Raw genomic sequence first — 17,925 nt, 5'->3', positions numbered from 1 at the left:
CTTCACCTGGGGCCAACCTCCCAGGTGGAAAAAATCTTTCTCTGGCCAGGCTGGGAACTGAACTCCTGCCACAGGCTACAAGCCAGGCTTCTCGCCACCCGGAGGTTCCCCTCCATTCCCTTTTGCACCTGTCCCCTTTAGCTTCATGTCACTCCTCTGCTCAAGTACCATGAATGGATCCTTCTTGCCCATCAGATCAAATCTGAGCTGCATGGTGGGAATTCAAGGAGCCCCATGACCAAGCTCCAGCCTCCCTCTCTGACTTGGTCCACCCACACTCCAGCCAGGCTAGACTCCTGCAGGTTCTCAGGACCACCTCTCCGCCCCATCCTCCTCTGCTATAGGGCTTTGCCTACACTGTGCCTCTGCCTCAGATACTCTTGACCCTTCATTACCTGTTTAAATCTTAGTTTGCAACCCACACAGTTTCTGGGTTGTCCTCTGAGTATTCCAGTCCTTGACAACCCATTTTTTAAAAAACCCAAAAACTAAGCTCTTGTGTGCTTTGGAATCACCTGGCTTGCTTATGCAAAAGTCAGACCATCCCAGCTCTCTCTGGGAGTGGTTTTAAGACACGGCTTTTAAAGCTTCTCAGGAGAGTCTGATGCTACCAGCCCAGCCAGGTCTACTGACCTGCATTTTTGCAAAGTGCTCATGAGACTAGTGCTGGATGCCAACCCCAAGTCTACACTGACTCCCAGTGTCTACACACTGTACACACTCCCCTCATCTCTGCAAATAATAGTGATGATAACTACTATTTACTGAGGGCTCACCAGCCACCAAGCACACGCTGAGCACTCAGTATGCACGAGCTCATCTAATCCTCACGAGATGCTATTAGGTAGATATTATTGACCTTGTTTTATTGATAAGGACATTAAGGACCAGAGTGGGTAAGTCTTTTGGTCAAAGTCACAGAACTTGACAGGGGAAGCCAGTCTCAAACCCAGACCAGATCAAGCCAAAGCCAGTGCCCCTCACCCTTGCTGTGTGGTCTGTGTGCCTGGGCCAGCGAGCCATCCAAATGGGCACCTGGTCCTGGTCCGGGTCAATTCAGATCAGTTCCATCCTGTTCCACCAGCACTATTGCCACTTGCTTTTGTTAAGTCCTGGAGCTAGAAATGTGGGTAGGAAGAGGCTTCTGCCCTTGAAGGACCTCCCAGTGCAGGTGGGGAGACGGGCGCAGGCAGAGCCAGTCACCTGAGAAGGGCTGGGACTACAGTGGTGCACACGTTAGAGAAGGACCTGGAGGAGAGGGTGGGTGGGGAGGGGTTCTGCCCCAGGAGGGGAGAGCAGGGCCAGGTGAGGCTCCAGGGCACAGGTGGAATTGAGCCAGGCCTTCAGGGGTGATAGAAAAGAGGATGAAGGGCATCGGGCGGTGGGAACAGGCAGCGTGGCGTGAAGGATGAGGTTTCCAGTGGCTGCTTCCATGGGAGGAAGTGGTGAACAAATCAACTGGAAACGGGGGTTGGGGCTCGATCATGAAGGGCCTCAAATGCCAAGCTCAGAAATCTGGCCTTATCCTGTGGGCAATAGGGAGTCATGGAAGGTGTTGGGAGCAGGGGTGCGTCTGCCCTCAGCACTAGCACAAGTAGGTGCTCAGTGGAACTTTGCTGCCTGGTTTGTCGGCAGATCTCTTCATCCTGTCCTCCCTGGAGTTAAAATGACCTGGGACTACTAGACCATTCCTGCCAGGAATCGAAGACCCTACAGCTATACCTCCACCTCTCCATTCAGCTCTTTGAGAGGATGGGCAAATTGTTCAACCTCTCTGAGCCTCAGTTTACTCGTCTGTAAAGTGGGGACAGCACACCAGCCTTGCAGGTGTTGAGGATGAGATAAGATCATGTGAGAACAGCCCAGTTGGTACATCATTGGGTTGTTCCATGTGTAGACCAGGTGACAGAGTGGAACAAGCATAGACTCAGAGGACCTACCTTTGAACCCCAGCTCCGCCCCTGGAATGACCCTCTCTCAGGGCTGGTGGGAGGATTCAATTCAGTAAGCTAATAAACGTGGACCACCCAACACTCAGCAAATGCTCAGTAACTCTGCTTGCTGCCTGCTGGACCAGGCATAAGCAATCCTGCTTCTCCTCCTTGCAGCCAGGACGCTGCCACTCTCGCTCAGCACCCTGCTCCCTCCTCCCCATCCTGAAGGAGGAATTTCATTCCTGCCTCAGCTCCCATTGCTGGTTGTCAGCTGACCTGCCCCTTGGCACCTGGCTCACTGAATCCGCTCACTATAGGTTCATAAGCAGGACAGAGTTGACCTCTACCTTGCAGATGAGGAAACTGAAACCTTGAGAGGGAAGGAAGGAGACTGACACCCTTGAGCACCTACGACATGCAGGAGACATCATACCCATTAGTTCTGTCACAACAGCCTGAGAGGTAGGAATTATCCTCCCCACTGCATAAATGTGGACATGGAGGCTCAGAGAGGGGCAGTGACTTGTCCAAGATCACACAGCTGAGGGCAAACCCAGGTTTTTCTGACTCCAGAGTCTGGGATTCACAACAAACATTTGCAATGTGGGGTCAACAGATTTCTTCCCAGAGCTGTTACAAGGACCAGAGGGGGCAAAAGGCTTGAGGGTGCCTGGCACAGTGCTTAAGGACAGGGAATAGAAGTGGAATCTTGTCCACCTCCACCTAATCAATAGAAAATGGGGACAGAAGTTCAGAAAAGCTGTGACATGCCCAAGGTCACAGCAGGCAGTCAGCAGGAGCCCAAGCTCCCTGCCCCCAGGACTGCTCTCTTTCCCAGGTAAGGACAGGGGCCATCCCCTCATCCCTCCAGGGCCTTTTCTTCACAGAGAGTGGAAACTTCCAAAGTCCCTCTGACCTTACAGGTGGGTGAAAAGAGCAGGAATTTTTGCCATGGTACACAAACCTAGAACCTGGGGCTAAAAGCAGAATCCCAGGGTTTGCCAACACTGCTCCTCCTGTCCCTTCTGCACCCCACTTGCCCTGGGGACCTGCAGAAAGACCTCTCGCCCTCCCAATTTATCAGCCAGCTAGAGGGACCATCCTGGAGGGCTGTATTCTTAGGGGAGACTAAAAGGAGGTAAGGCCAAGGGAAAGGGCACAATGGTGGGATTTCAGGCATAATAAGCCGGTAAGACAGACCACGGAGCTCTAGACAGTCAGAGCAGAATGGAATAGGAGCCCCCTGCACCCGTCCTTTTCAAATATTTAAAAAGCCACTGATCCTTCTCTTCAAATGAAATCCACATCACATTCTACTCCCTACCCCTCCCCACAGTCACTAGCAGGCCCCGAGGAAGACCCACCAAGCAGTGAGCCCAGAGAAAGAACAGCAGCCTCACAGCCAGGAGCCTCCAGCCTCACAGCTAGGCCTGGTGTTCTGCTGAACGTGAGCCAAGTTCACAGGCAAGGCCACTGTGTGACCATGATGGGTCAAGATGAGTTAAGACCACTCGGTAACCATTGGCCCTTGTCAGAGCCACATCACCAAACATCCCCCTCTCCTGGCTGAAGGATGGCGGGTGCTTCTCTGCGATTTACAGTTTCAGCTTGGGGCTAGTCTTCCCCCTGAGAGATCAGGTGGGTGAGGATGCCGCGTCACAGAACTAGCTCTGCTTCCCAACATTATCCCATCCAGAGCAGAGCCCTGCCTCCTCGCACCCTCCTCCAAATCACCGCACACAAGCCCAAATCCCATAAGTCCTTCCTCACACCCTCCTGCAGAGGTGGTCCCCAAGGGTTCTGTTCTCCTCATTGCAATCAGTCATAAACCCTCCTATCAGCAACAGGCGAGCTCCTGGTGGTCTCCTGCAGGCGCTGGCAGATGGACTTCATCAGATAGCCCCACCGCCTAACCCTGCAAAACTCAAAGACAGGGGTACATCATCATCTCCCTCCACCCATGAGGACACTGAGGTACACAAAGGCAAGTGGACTTGCCCAAGGTCACAGAGTAAGGTGAACATATCGTTTATCGTCCAAATGGGGTCTGTTTAAGAGTGAAAGGGTGCACCACTGATAACTAAGCAGGGACAGTGGGCATAAACCAGGACTGTTGTGGGCAGACTGGCATGTGGTCTCCCCATCACACAGCAAGAAGGTGGGGATCCGGGATTGGAGCCAAAAGCAGAGTCTCGCCCTCTCCCTCCGCGGCCCCGAGCCCTCCGCGCAACTTCCGTGGACAGGGTCGGCGTCCACCTGCTGGTGGGCCTGCAGCCAGCGGCTCTCAGTTCCCTGGGTGAGGTCTGGAGACGGCCCTGCCGCAATGATTCAGGGGCACTGGGGCCACTCCTGGGAGGCCGCACCACACGGCTGTCCCACATGGTCGCAGCGCTGTGTGTGGTGTTCCCTTTCCAGCGGGTGCCCATGGTGCCCGCCAGGCATGAAGCCTCATTCATCCTACCCAGAGGGGAAACAGGTGGTTTTACACCAAAGAATGTGCAGGTGAATGAAGGTGACCTCTTTAAATGTTGAAAACATTTTAATTTTAACCATTCGTGCTGGTGCTGTTTCTGATTCAGGTCACCCCCCTCCCCGCCTTAGTAAACAGGGCGCGGAAACACACTGCCCCTCGCCTAGTCTGGCGGCTCGGGTCGTAGGTGGGAACATCCGTCAGGGCACAGGGGGTGTGCCCGATAATGCTTTCACTACTGAGGCCTTCACACTGGAGGCAGACGACCCAGAAAGAAGAGAGAGTGTTGGCGGGGCGAGGGGCTGTGCCCTTCTGACGCAGCACGGAGGGCTTCCCTTTCCCACTGCCGGGTCTCCCGGTCCTGGCGCCGAGTCCCAGCCCAGGAGAAGTTCTCCCCGTTCCAGGTGGCCCAGAGTGGAAGCTCTAAGTGTGTGGAGCTGGTCTGCGGTAGTGCCACTGCCCCTGGCTCCGAAGCAGCTGCCATAGCCCCAGGGCTGGGACGCTGGGACCCGGCAGAAAGCAGCGTGCTAACAGCGTTACTCGGGATGCTATGCTGCAGGGGTATCTTCAGGGGCTGCTGAAGCAGGTCGAGTTACTACCGCAGACTTGCTGGCCCCACATGTCACTCAGCTGCCTCTGGTGTGCCCATTTTTTATTGTAATTTCTCTGTTTCCACCTTGGCTCCTGCTCTGCACTCTGTTCCTAACTTGTAAGAAACCAAACTCACTAGATTGTGAGCCCTTTGAGGGTAAGAACTGTTCATCACATCACGTCTCTCTCCCGCTAAAGATTCTGGCTTGGTGTCTGGTACGCCTGACTGCCACCTGAATCAAATTAAGCCAGGAAGCTTCATTTCACCCACAATTCTAAGCCAATGCAGATGTATTCTGCAGGGAGGGGTTGTTCTGGGGGCTTTTGCCTGGCTTTATGACTCCTGTGCAGGCCATTTGGAAGTTTGAATGCCAGAGCATCAAGGGGCTGGGAGTCTGAGAGTTAGAGGTATGGTGGAGGTGTCTAATCTGCACAAGTGTCCTGGGTTCTGGTCAGTTCCATGCACCCTCAATGCCCACTGACAGCGGACACAGGAGACACCAATGTGAAGGAAGCAAGGGTGCTAGCCTTGAACAGTCATGCTCCAGTGGTAAGTGCACAAGACCCAAAGGTGTCACCAAGGGGCCAGGACTAATTTGTTGCAGGAAGCGGTGCCATCAGGAAAGGCTTTCAGAGGGGGGACATCCACACAAGGGTCTGAAGGATGAGCACAAACTTGCCAGGCAGCCAGCAGGGCAAGGGCACAGGCAGCAGGGTGAGTGTGAGGAGCAGAGGGTGTGGCACAGGGCTGCCATGCGGAGTAGGCTGGGAAGTCAGCAGAGGTCAGTCATGCAAGGGATTGGATCCCTGAGCAATAGGAGCCCCAATGGGGATGTGGGCATGGACCCATGGTTAGCCCTGGGTGACGACAGATCACGCCATGCACCAGGCTCAGCAGGAACGGGAACCCTGAGAGGCCTTCACAGAAGATCAGAGAACCAGGCGTAGCACCAAGGAGGGCTCCTGTTCAGAGGCCATCTTTGGGGGGAGGCAGAGAAGGCGCTTGAGGGCCCCAGTTACTTTGAATCTTCTTAATGAATCACATTTTACCTTCAAAGTTTTAACCCCCAAAGTACCAATTGGAACAGCAAACGCCCATTGAAGTAATCATCCCTTCCCTGCGTGGTTTTTTACAGTTTCCAGGTGCTCTAGAATCCACCATACAACCCCAGTTTGCAGACAGGGAAATGGAGGCCCTGTGGAATCATACAGGGCTTGTGGCTGGTGCCAGGCTAGCATCCAGGGGCAGTTCCATCTAAGCCCTGGCCATTGGGCTCAAAGCCCAGTTCTTTGTCTGGGAGGGGGTCCCCAGGGCTGTCCGGGAGCCCATAGTACAAGTCTTCCTCCTCCTGCTCCGGCTCCTCTGCCCCTGTGTCTGAAGCCGCCTCGTCCTCTTTTGTTCTCGGGGACCGCTGCCAGTAGTTGGGTAGGGCTCTGTCCTGCCACTGCTCCTCTGCAGGTGTGTCCTCCGACGTGGGGGCATCGATCAGAGCAAAGTCATGGAAGCGGTCCAGTTGGCACCTGCAGGCCCAGAGCTCCCGTGCTGGGGGTCCAGGCTCCTCCCCCTCAGGTGGAGATGGGTTGGGGCTGCTGCCCTCACTGGACCCCACATCCAGGTCATCTTGGAAGGAAGCCAAGGGTGCAGGGCCCTGGGGACAGGCTGGGGGGCTGCAGGGGCAAAGCCAGAGAGAGCAAGGGTAGCTCTGAGTCAGATGGCCTGGGTCTAAACCTCAGCCACTAGCCGCAAGGCAAGGGGAGGTGAGCTCACCTGTCTGGGTCTCAGTTTCCTCCCCTATAAGATGGGGAACTAACAGTATTCACTCCTCTGGTGTCTCTGAGGTGTACAGCAGACAGTGGGCTAAAGGCTTTATGCTTGTCAACCCCATTTATTCTGAACAACACCTTTAAGCAGAATAATTGTTCCCGCTTTTCAAAGGAGGACATAGCAACAGTAATTAGCAGTGTGCAAAGCACTTTGCACAATGCCTGGCACATATTAGGTGCTCAAGGAATGAGCCATTATGTTGTTATCCAAACCAGCTCACTCTTCTGCTTCTCCAATAACTCAGGGGTCTCCTCTGGGCCCTCAGCCCCTATCACTAGGTGTCACTTTCTGTTCCCTCACCTTTCTCCCCTGTTGGACAGGGAGCTCCTAGACAGTGGAAACCATCAAGACCTTGCAGGGATCAGGAGCCCAGTAACAGTGGTAGGATGAGTGCATAAATGGATGAATAAGGAACCCAGTTAATAAGGATCCAGGGATGGGTGGGGTGGTGTGGGGAGTGACCTATCTGAGGTCACAGAGCACCTTAGTTGGCATAGTGTGGATTTGAACTCAGGTCCTCTGGCTCCCTGCCCCCCTCTACGCATAACAAGCATTCAGATAGTACAGAGTTCCTACAGTGTGCCTGACACTTAAATATACTGTCCCAATCTTCACAACGCCCCTGTGAGGAAGGAGAGCTTATTCCCATGTGGGGAAAACTGAGGCTCAGGAGGCTAAGAAACTTGGTAAGGTTAAACAGCAGAGCTGCTGGGATTTGAACCCAGGCCTGTCTAAGCCCAGATTCATGCATCTGCTACACCTGCTGCCTCTCGGGGTATCCTCACCCCCACTGCCCTCTCTACTCCCAAATGTACCCAACCACACCTCAGTGGCCCACAACCCAGAAGCGGGCATCATTCCTGCTCCTGCACTCTGCACACTCACCCAGGACTGCTCTGAGCTGGGTTTCTTTCTCCCTCGTCCTCATCGGAGCCCCTGTGGACGACCACGGCAGTCTCCATCCAGGCCTGAGCCCCACGAGGGCCACCTTCCCCTCTGTCATTAGCTTCCAGATGCTGCTGCCCCAGCTCAGGGGCCAGCAGGGGGCGGGGATCTTCACTGAAGCCCAGGACCTTCATCCGGATGTGGCTGAAGTCAGGCAGGCTCTGGTCGTAGGCAGCTTCCTCCCACAGCCTTACGTAGGGCAGCTGGGGGCTAGGTGGGGGCACAGCAGACAGCAGGAGAGAGAACAGGCAGGTGAGCAAGGAATCATTCAACAGATGTCAGTGCTGTTCCCTGGCCCACCTGGTCTGGCCACCTGGTCTTTCCTGATGTCCAAGAAGCCCTTCGGGGCCTTTACTGTACCGAGTTCATGATACAGTAAGGTAAGGTAGGCGGCAGAGCTCAGACTCTTAGTCCAGTGTTGCATTCACTCTGTGTCTCCAAAGTCCACCCCAAGGGTGCAACTGCAAAATGAAGTCCAGTCTCATTGACTGAGAGTTTACTGGGTTCCAGACAGTGGGCTAAAGGCTTTGTGTTTGTCACTTCGTTTATTCTGAATGACACCTTTAAGCAGAATAATCATTCCCGTTTTTCAGATGAGGACCTAGCAGCAGTAATTAGCAGCTACTGAGTGCTCTTTGCCTGCCAGGCTCTGTCAGGTAGTTCATTCAACCCTCGCCCTAACTCTGGGAGATACTGAAGGAAACAGGCACAGAGACTTCAGCGGGCTGCCCTGATGCCTCAGACGCTAGGTGTTGGTTTTCTACCTCTCCCTACAGTCCCTCCAGAAAGTGAAGTTCAGAGACGAGGTCCCTTGCCAAGGGTCCCACAGCTGGGAAATGACAGGGAGGAGCCCAGAACTCAGGGCAGCCTGAGCCTCCCCAGGTGATGGGTCCTGAGGCCCCCCATGCCCACCCAGGTTCTGTCACCCCATTTCCCCGGAACATCTGGTCACTCTGTGTGCCAGGAACATAAACTACCATCACGACCTCCTTCCCCAAGCCAAGCAGAGAGAGTTCCAGAGCCCCAGACACCGATCCAGGGCCTGCAGCCTGCTTCTGAGCGTGGAGTTACGGCAGGTCCCACCCTCTCTGCCATGTCCTGGAGAGCCATGCCGAGGCACCTGCTTATGTAGCGGGGCAGGTCTGGTCTGGTCTGTCAGTGACTGTCCGTGAGGTTTGGAGCTCATCCTTGCACTTCCTGAGCCTCAGTTTCCACATCTGTATAAAGGAATCGACAACCCCTCCTCCCCCCCACATGTGAGGACTGAAGGAGGTAATGGGTACAAAATGTCTGATTTGTAGGGGCCTACTGTGCACCAGCTTCTATCCTTAGTGCCTTGTTCATATTATTGTCTCACTGAATCCTCCCTGAACCCCCAGGAGGAAGGTGCCGTTAATAGCCCCATTCTACAGAGGAGGCAAAGAGAGGTACGTCACTTTCCTGAAGTCACACAGCCAGTGAGCGGCAGAGGCCCAGGGCTGTGCCTTGGCCATCATCCTGCCTCTTCCTGTTTGCTGCAGCAATAGTAGTCATAGCTCTTTGGGATTTAGTGTCAAACCTGATTTTGATTTTTGGCCTGCCACTAGTTCACTGGAAGACAGGATAAAGTCCCTGAGTCTCAGTTTCCTCATCTGTAAAATGGGGATAATAAGGCTTGCCTCACAGAATTGAGAGTTCAAGACAATCCATGATTGCTAATAGTATAGTCTTAGTTAAGTGCACAGGCCAAGCCGGAGCCTGGCCCCCACCCCACTCCCTCACTCTCCTGTGTAAGGGGCGAGGGGCTCACTGCCGCACTGAGGGGCTCCCTGCCCCTCCCCTTCACCCACTCCTCCAGGCACAGAGGGCCCAGCACCTACCTCTTCATCTCAGCAGTGAGTCCGTTCTCAAGCAAGCCTGGCAGCTTTGAGGACACAATGCCTTGGAATTCAGAGTCAGCAGGGATGAAGGCGATCTGCAGGGCAAAGCGGGGAGATGGCTTCTCTGCGGCTGCCCTCACGTGCCCCTGGCCGCTGCTCCCCACAGAGCACAGGCCTAACCTCTCCACATGCCCTGGGAGAGAGGCCCAACCACCGAGAGCCTCCCCTTCATGACAAGAGAGGGGTCTGCTCAGGGCCACCACCAGTGGGTAAACAGATCCCTGGGCTCCTGCTCCCACCTGGCTCTACATTCACCCAACATTTATCGAGTACCTGCTGTGTGCCAGGCTCTCTTCTAGGCCCTAGGGGGCAGCAGGGAGTGAATGAGACAAACATTCCTGCCCTGGAGTTGCTCACATCTTGTCATTTACCAGGGTCCCCATCTAGTGCCCAGAATGTGCCTGGCACCTCACCCATATCTGACGAATGAGTGGAAAGCAGGTCACTGTTGTGTGTTTCCTGGCGCAGAGGCTGCGGGGGGTGAGGGATGGGGAGTGGGACAGATGACTGGGGTTGTGCCCACCAGTCTCTGTCCCTGAACTTTCAGGGATCAAGAGGTCTCTGCAAGTGCAGCCCCCGTGCCGTGGGCACAGGCTGGTGCATGGGGAGGAGGGTCATGAAGAAGGCAGTGGAATGAGGCAGGAGGAGCCTGCCCTTGGGGTCTGGGAGACTGGGTGAGAATCCTCCCTTGGGCAGGTCACCTCCCTCCCTGGGCCTCTCTGGCCTTCTCTGTAAAATGGGGCTAGCCTCAAGAGGTACATGCTGCACTGTTCACAGCGGACAAGAGGTACAAGCAACCCAAGCGTCCCTACATGGATGAATGAATAAACAAAATGTGGTCTATACATGCAATGGAACATTACCCAGCCTTAAAAGGGAAAGAAGTTCTAACAAGCTACAACATGGATGAAATTTGAAGAAATAAACCAGTCACAAAAAGACAAATTCTGTATGATTCCACTTATATGCCTTATCTAGAATAGTTGAAGTCATAGAGACAGAAAGTAGAATGGTACTTGCCACAGACTGGAAGGAGGGGGATGAGGAGTTATTGTTTAATGGGTAGAGTTTCAGTTTTGCAAGATAAAGAGTTCTGGAGATCTGTTTCACAACAATGTTAATGTAATTTACACTTAAAAATGGTTAACATGGTAAATTTTATATTGTGTATTTTACTACAATTAAAAAAAAAAAAAGAAGACTAGCAATGCCTGTCTCCTGGGGTTGCTTTGAAGACTTTATGAGATAATATATAAGGAATCTCCCAGCACAGTGCCTGGCACATAGTAGCTGTTCAGTAAATAGTTTGATGCAATTGAAGATGAAGTTACCTTCTGAGACTTGCTTTCCTCCACTGAAAATTTTTCAACAAATATTTGATGAGACCCTTCTGTATTGTACCAGGTTCATAAATAGCATCACCTTTTTTCCTTCTCACAGAGTGCAGTAAGAGACACTTGTCTGCAACAAAAAAGCTCCATCCAGCTGGGGAGACAGGAATGATGGATGGAGGGATTCTTAGAACTCCTTGAGGGGTAAGCTTCCCCCAAATGTTTGGACATAAAGCAGGGGCCTGTATATCTTCCACACCCACTGAGGATGCCCTGCACTTGCCAGCTGACTCTGTACTTCAAAGAAGCTGCCCCTTCCTATGCCTCAATATCTCATGACCCAGTTATTATCTTCCTCCTTCTTATCATCATCACCATCATCACCATCACCAACATTATCAACATCATCATCGCCATTGTGAAAAGCCTGGAGGAGAAGCTAAGACTGGAGCACCTTATAACACAAGTCCTTTTAAGAGAAGGGAATAGGCAGAGCTGAAGCTAGGGAGGGGAGATCAGACCATGAAGACCCCAGAACATGAGACTAAGGAGTTCAGGCTTTATCCAGAACAATGGGAACCCTGGAGGAATTCTCAGCTGGACAGTGCAGACAGATCTGTGTTTAGGCAGCACATTCAGCAGTCCCCAGAAGGAGAGAGCAGAGGAGAGGAGGGAGGCCCATGAAGAGGACAGATCCACCAACCACCAGCCAGGGGCCTGGTCCTGGGCTCCAGCCAATCAGGCAGGAGTGAGGAGGGGGTCCTATGGGCAGAGGCAAAAGGTGGACAGGGAGAGGCACTGCTTTCCCTGCCGATCCTCCCTCTTCTTGCAGCTCCCCTGCCCCATCTCAGCTAACAGGGGGCAGCATCCCTCACTGCCCCACTGCCTAGACTTGCCCTGATTTTTCCTCCTCTCTCAAGCCAAGACCCAGCTGACCACCACATCTGCCCAAGCCTACCTCAGAAATTCATTGAGATGGGCGAGATGGAAGAGCCACTGCCATGTCCCACTGTGGCAGCTATTATACACCTGATGAACTTGACATGTCTTCTCAATTCCTACAACCTTGGGTTCACATTCTGCCTTAGACCAGGAGACCATCATCTCTCACTTGTACCAAAGAAGGAGCTTCTCTGACTGGCCTGGCTGCCCCTCTGGCTCTTCCTTCTCCCCACATCAGCCTGATTATTCTCTTGAATTGCAAAGTTGATTATGTCCCTCTCTTGTCCCATCAACTCAAAGGTAAGATCCAAATTCCTTAGCATGGCATCCCAGGCTCTGCAAAGCTGAGTCCTATTCTCTCTCCTCCTTACCCTCCTCCCCTACCCCCATAGCCCTGCTGACCCACCTGCCTCGCTCTTCCACCTTGTGTCTTTGGGTGCACTACTCCTTCCACCTGGAATGTCTTTCTCATCTTCTCTGCCTGGTGAACTTCTACTTAGCCCACCGAGCCCAGCTCATCTCCTCTGTGAAGCCTACTCCCTTCCCATCAGGCAGAAAATTGTCTTTCCTGCGAGACCCACAGCCCCTCAAAGACAGGACAGCTTAATTCATGTTGGTACTGGCTACCTCTAACCCCTATATCTTAATTGGCTGATTCCAGTCCCTGATATTTATATTTCTTTCAATCTAGGAAGTTCCCATTTATTAGGCATTCAGAGGCAAGGGAGGACCCCAGCTGGAGGATGGATACCAGCATTTGCTCAGCATTTGGGTGGCCCTGGCACCAAGGAGACAGCGTTGCAGACAGGGCCGCCCCCTCTAACGCGCCTCCCTAGTTCCCAGCACACTTCCCTCCCTCCCCTCGCTGTGCTGGGTCTAACACCCACACAGAGCCACACCTGGACTCGCACAGACACAGTCCTGAGAATAATGCACAGAAGCAGTTCTGTGCCTGGGGTGATGCTGGGTCCCCCACATATAAGGCCCCACTGGTTCCTCCCATTCGGCTTGGAAGGTGGGGAGACTCCCTGCAACAAGGTCACAGAAATGGGGCAGGAGAGAGGAGGGATTTGAATCTGGGCCTGTTGGACACTATAATGTGTTTCCACCCCACCCTGCTGCCTCCACAGCACAGGAACACGTGGATCTCTCAACAGTTACTCATTAATACACAGCAATATTCCCTCTCCCCTCTCTCTCCCTTATCCCGCACGGCCACCCGGGCACTGCCCCCCACCACCCCAGAGCCACCTCTGGCAAACAGGGATCGGGCAGGAAGGACACTACTCTCTGTACCCCTGTTGCCCCCAGGGCCCAGCCTCATCACTGGGGGGAGGAGGAAGCTGGAGGTGGTGACGGGGTGGCTCAGGCCCCAAGTACCTCTTCTCTAGGTGACCTGTGCTCAGAGCATTGCACAGACAGAGGCAAGTTGACTGTAAACTGCTGGGTAAATGACTACAAACCAGCCAGGGCCGCCCCAGCAACAAACATTCCGACAGCCTGGGGCTGGCCCATGGAGGGGGCAGGGCAGGGGAGAGCCAGGCCCAGGCCCCTGGGGGTCTCCTCCCTCCTGCCCCTCCCCCCGAACACCAGCCCCAGCACAGCCACCCACGTGAAAGCTGAGGAGGGGACTGCAGGTGGGGCCTGGCTGCCTAGGCCTAGAGCCCTAGATGTCAGGACCAGCAGTGCCCTTTGGTGCACCCCCTTTCCCACCCCTTCTTCCTGACTCATACATTGTACAGATGAGGAACCTGAGGCTCAGAGTGGGAAGGGACTTGACCAAGTCTTCCAAGCAGTTAGAGGCAGAGCCCAAGTTAGAATCCATGCTTCTCTTTTTGTCTCCCCAGGTCGGTCTGAGCAGCTGTGTGACCTTGGAAAAGCCACACAACCACTCTGAGCACTAAAGGCTTACAAGTCCTGACATGTGCATTCCACAGGGTTGCTGGAAGGATCAATACCAGTAAGGGTGATGGCCGTTCACCTAAATATAACACTCTACCGTTCATAAAACATTCCTACATCCTATCTTTTCTCTGTTCATAATAACTCTGTGAGCTAGAAGAAATAGGGGTTTGGGGCTCCATTTTGCAGATGTAAGAAACTGAGGCTCAGAAATACAAAGGTCATCTCTGTTTGGGACAGAGCTGGAACTAGAACTCAGGACTCCCAAACCAATGCTCTTCCCATCACTAAGTCACCCACAAGGCTAGGAGTACATTGAAACTCTGAAGGATAGGGCGGGACCCAACCCTGACCCACCCAGAGCTCTCAGCCCCTCTGGGACAACATGGATAACCCTCCGAGGTGGACTGTCATCTGAGATGTGGACACACATCTGAGCTCTGATGTCTGACCTTTAGGTGCTGTGGGACCTCGCCTTTCTGAGCCTTGGGCTTCTCCACTATAAAATGCAACTACAGAGGTGCAGAAAGCTCTGGAGGAGGACTGATCTGCACCATGAATGCAGGTGTGACTGGCAGGTGGCAAGCACTCACTCACTTTGGCTTCAAGCACACCTATGATTGTGTGTTGGGTTTCATTGTGTCCCCTCAGGGGCCAGATGCAAGGGGGCTTCTGATCAATCCTTATGATAAGGGATGGATGGATGGATGGATGGATGGATGGATGTGTGGGTGGGTGGATGGATGGATGATCAGGAGAATGGAGAGATCAGAAAGTACAAAGGGAGAGGATGAAAAGATGATTGAAGAATGGGGCATTATGCCTGGAATAGAGGCTCAGCCCCCTGCCCTCCTGGCCCCTGGCCCCCAGCTGACCCTCCTCCACCACCACCTACCTTGGGGTAGCACTGGCACATGCTCCAGATGACGCCCCCGATCACCATGACGCTGCCCATTGCGTAGAACGTGCCGTAAACCTGGGGCCGGTCGTGGCTCATGAGGAACGTGCCGAGAGCCAGCAGGAAGAGCCCCAGCACGATGAAGCCGATGCGGAAGGTCTTCTCATCCGCCATGGCTCCTCTGCCAGGCCGAGGTCCGTGCACGGCCCACAGAGGAGTGCCCGCGCACCAGCGTGGACACCACACACCTTACACCCCTCGGAGGGAGGACGCTCCGGGATCAGTGCAAACCTGGACTTGCCGTTGAAGAGGGGACAGGTCCAGCCGCAGCTCCTGGGCACACAGGCTCACCAGGCTGCAGGAGCTACGCTTCAATGGCCCCTGCCCCCACCACCCACCTTCACTCCCTCTCACCTTCCCTCTGGGCCCGGCTGGAGTGTGTGTGTGACTCTGGGTGAAGGAGTAGCCAAGAGGGAGAGGGGGTGGTTACACGAGCTGGGCCCCAGCCAAGGCTTTGACATCACCTCATTTGCCTGTGTGGGGCTGAGCTGGGTAGACAGGAGGCCCCACACCCGCCAGTCATAGGAAGCCAGGTCCAATGCCCCAACCAAAACACATCAGAATGTCGCTGGAAGATTCCAGGATCCCACAGGCTGGCATTTTAGAATCCTGAAGCATTCTAGACTCTTCAAAGTCATGTGCCCACCTGAGGTTCAGGGATAATAGCCCCTATTTACTGGGTGGTGCCTGCGTGCACGGCACTCTTCGAAACACATTACAGATATTACTCATTTAAGGGGGACCCATGAGGCAAGCATTACTAGCTCACTTTATCAGGACACCAATGCATTGACAAATCACTTGCCAATTTGAACCCAGATGCCATGCCCCTACCCACTGTGTGATACTCTCTAACTGTAGAAGGAGGGGGTTGAATTTCAGACTCTGGGGACCAGGCACAATGCCTGGACTTGGATTCTGGGTCCTCTACTGTGGGCCAGTGTGGCCTTGATCAAGTTACTTCCCCCTGCCTCAGTCTTCCTCCTTTGTAAAATGCAGATAATTATAGCACCTCCCAGGACAGAGCCAACTGCTGGCCAGGCCTTCCTGGATTCCTCTGTGACCTGCCCCCCAGGAAAGGCTCAGGTGTCTTAATGCCCTTGTAGAGTCTGACTGACTGACAGCAATTTCCCTCCCTTCTAATCTAGGAAGTCCGCTTAATGCTAAGAATGACACTGTAACGGTAGAATTCCAGTTCTGGGGATAGTCTGAGGGGGGAAATCAGGTTCCCTTACAGGATTATAGGAAAATGAGAACCATCAGCGTCTCTAACAGAAAACGTTAACGTGTCATCTGTACAGGGTTTGATCACTAATGTGGAGTATGGCTTCTATTTGGCATCTTGAATTAGCAGACCGGAGATTTTCCTGTGTTGTCATCACCGTCTCCCCCCTCTGCAAGAGCTGTGCTTCCAGACACCACACCTACGCGCACACCATGCCCTCTGCCTGTTTAGCCCACACACACTTTTTCCAGCAGTGGTTTCTCCTTCACCAGCCCTGAGATCCCACCGCACTTGCACCCTGCAGTTTGCAGGGGAGGTTCCCTGTTAAAGAGCTCAGGAGACAGCCTCCCAAGGAAAGGTTGCTGAGGATCTTAGAGAAAGGCTGAGAGTTACTAGGTCATGTCTAGGTCTGGTTCCCTCAGGTGGTAGCTACTCTCTTAGCTTTAGTTTTGTCACTTAAGGACTGAGGAAGGTATCAGGGTCACCTCCCTGGTATTGGGCAGGTAAGTGACCTAATGTAGGAGAAAATGATTTGTAATCTGTGCTTATCAATAGGGCAGGACCTGCCACAGATACCCTATTGTCATCAGCAACAAGTGCCCTGCCCAGAAATGGAAACGGAGGTACAGAGGGGTCTCTGCCTGCCCTCTCTGGTCCTGGCTTCGGTGGGTGGTGGGAACGGATCTCAGCGGTAGCAGGCCAGCAGGAGTCTCGGGCGGCCTCTTGTGGCGGTGTAGCCTGCACTGGGCAAGGAGCTTTCATCCCCTTTGGGTCAGGCCCCTGTCCCTCCGCCTGCCCGGAAAGGGACGCAGGGGAGGGATTATATCATGCCAACTTCACAGGTGAGGAAACTGAAGCCAGGGAGGGGAAGGGACTGGCCAAGATCTTCCCAAACTAAGTAAGTGGCTGAGCGAGGACAGGGACCCACACGGCCTCAGCCCCAACGTAGATGGATCTGGTCCTTAACTCTTCCTTCTCTCCCCACCTTTCCTTTCCTCTCCACAACTCAGTCTCCTTTCTCCTTTCTTTCTCCTCTTAAAAAAATTAAAGATGTGAGTAAGAAGCTTTGGGATAAGTAGGTGCCCAATAAAATGGGTCTATTCTAACCTGTTCCTCACAGCCGCGGTGAGAGAAACTGCACTGCTGGGTTACGTACCCGTGGTTCCCATTCCACTCCCACGGGCCGCTGACTTTTACCCCGCCCCGCACCCCCTGCAAAGTGCGGAAGAATGGGCGGTGTGGTTGAGGAGTCTGTCACCTTCCAGCAGAGGGCGCGCTAACCACTCTTTTCTTCCTGTCCACGGAATTTCAGATCTTCCCAATACCCTCAGAGGCAGGGAGGGGAAAGATCACACCCATCTGACAGATGCAGATACTGAGGTTCATGGAGGCAAGGTCTCAGAACCTGTACCTACTAGAGCCTCAGCCTCCTGTGGAGCACCTGCTATGGGCAGGGCACTCTGAGGTATGAGGTGTTCCGATAAACACGGGTTTTCAGAGTGATGGGATTTGGTCCTACCTTCTGGGGAAAAATATAGTAAAGGCTGTGAGATAAGTGTGAGATTCAACATATGTGCAAAGCAGAGAGAGGGATAGATTGGGGGACTGGGGTGAAAATGGAGAGATTCACAGAAGGGAGCCTTGAGGAGTCAGCTTGGTTCTTCTTCTTTTTTTTTTTTTTTTTTTTTTTATATAACTTCTCAAGTGACAGGTTCTCAAACCACTCCGCTTGGTTCTTCTGTCAGGGCAATAAAAGCAGTTCAGACCAAGAAACCAGCATGTGCAAAAGTCCAGGGACAAGTAAGCACTGAGACATGGCTGGAGACAAAACTCTAAACACAATGCACACACTTGTCTCTACACTGCATAGTCCTCTCTTCGCT

General features: G+C 53.5%; 1 protein-coding gene across 1 annotated transcript; it reads right to left on the bottom strand.

Moving 5' to 3' along the window:
- Nucleotides 1-4,487: 4,487 nt before the first annotated feature.
- Nucleotides 4,488-15,140, bottom strand: BSND (barttin CLCNK type accessory subunit beta). Its single transcript, XM_090271641.1, has 4 exons — nucleotides 14,755-15,140; nucleotides 9,625-9,719; nucleotides 7,706-7,975; nucleotides 4,488-6,663 (listed from the first exon to the last, which is right to left on the bottom strand). Exons 1-4 carry the CDS (start codon nucleotides 14,929-14,931, stop codon nucleotides 6,228-6,230), a joined length of 978 nt encoding a protein of 325 aa, XP_090127767.1. The 5' UTR covers nucleotides 14,932-15,140; the 3' UTR covers nucleotides 4,488-6,227.
- Between the last annotated feature and the right edge of the window lie 2,785 nt (nucleotides 15,141-17,925).

Source organism: Furipterus horrens, unplaced genomic scaffold (genome assembly GCF_987537825.1).
Source record: "Furipterus horrens unplaced genomic scaffold, mFurHor1.1.pri manual_scaffold_3, whole genome shotgun sequence".
Taxonomy (NCBI): Eukaryota; Metazoa; Chordata; class Mammalia; order Chiroptera; family Furipteridae; genus Furipterus; species Furipterus horrens.
Note: the sequence above shows the minus strand (reverse complement) of the source record. Positions and strands in the feature narration are given on the sequence as shown.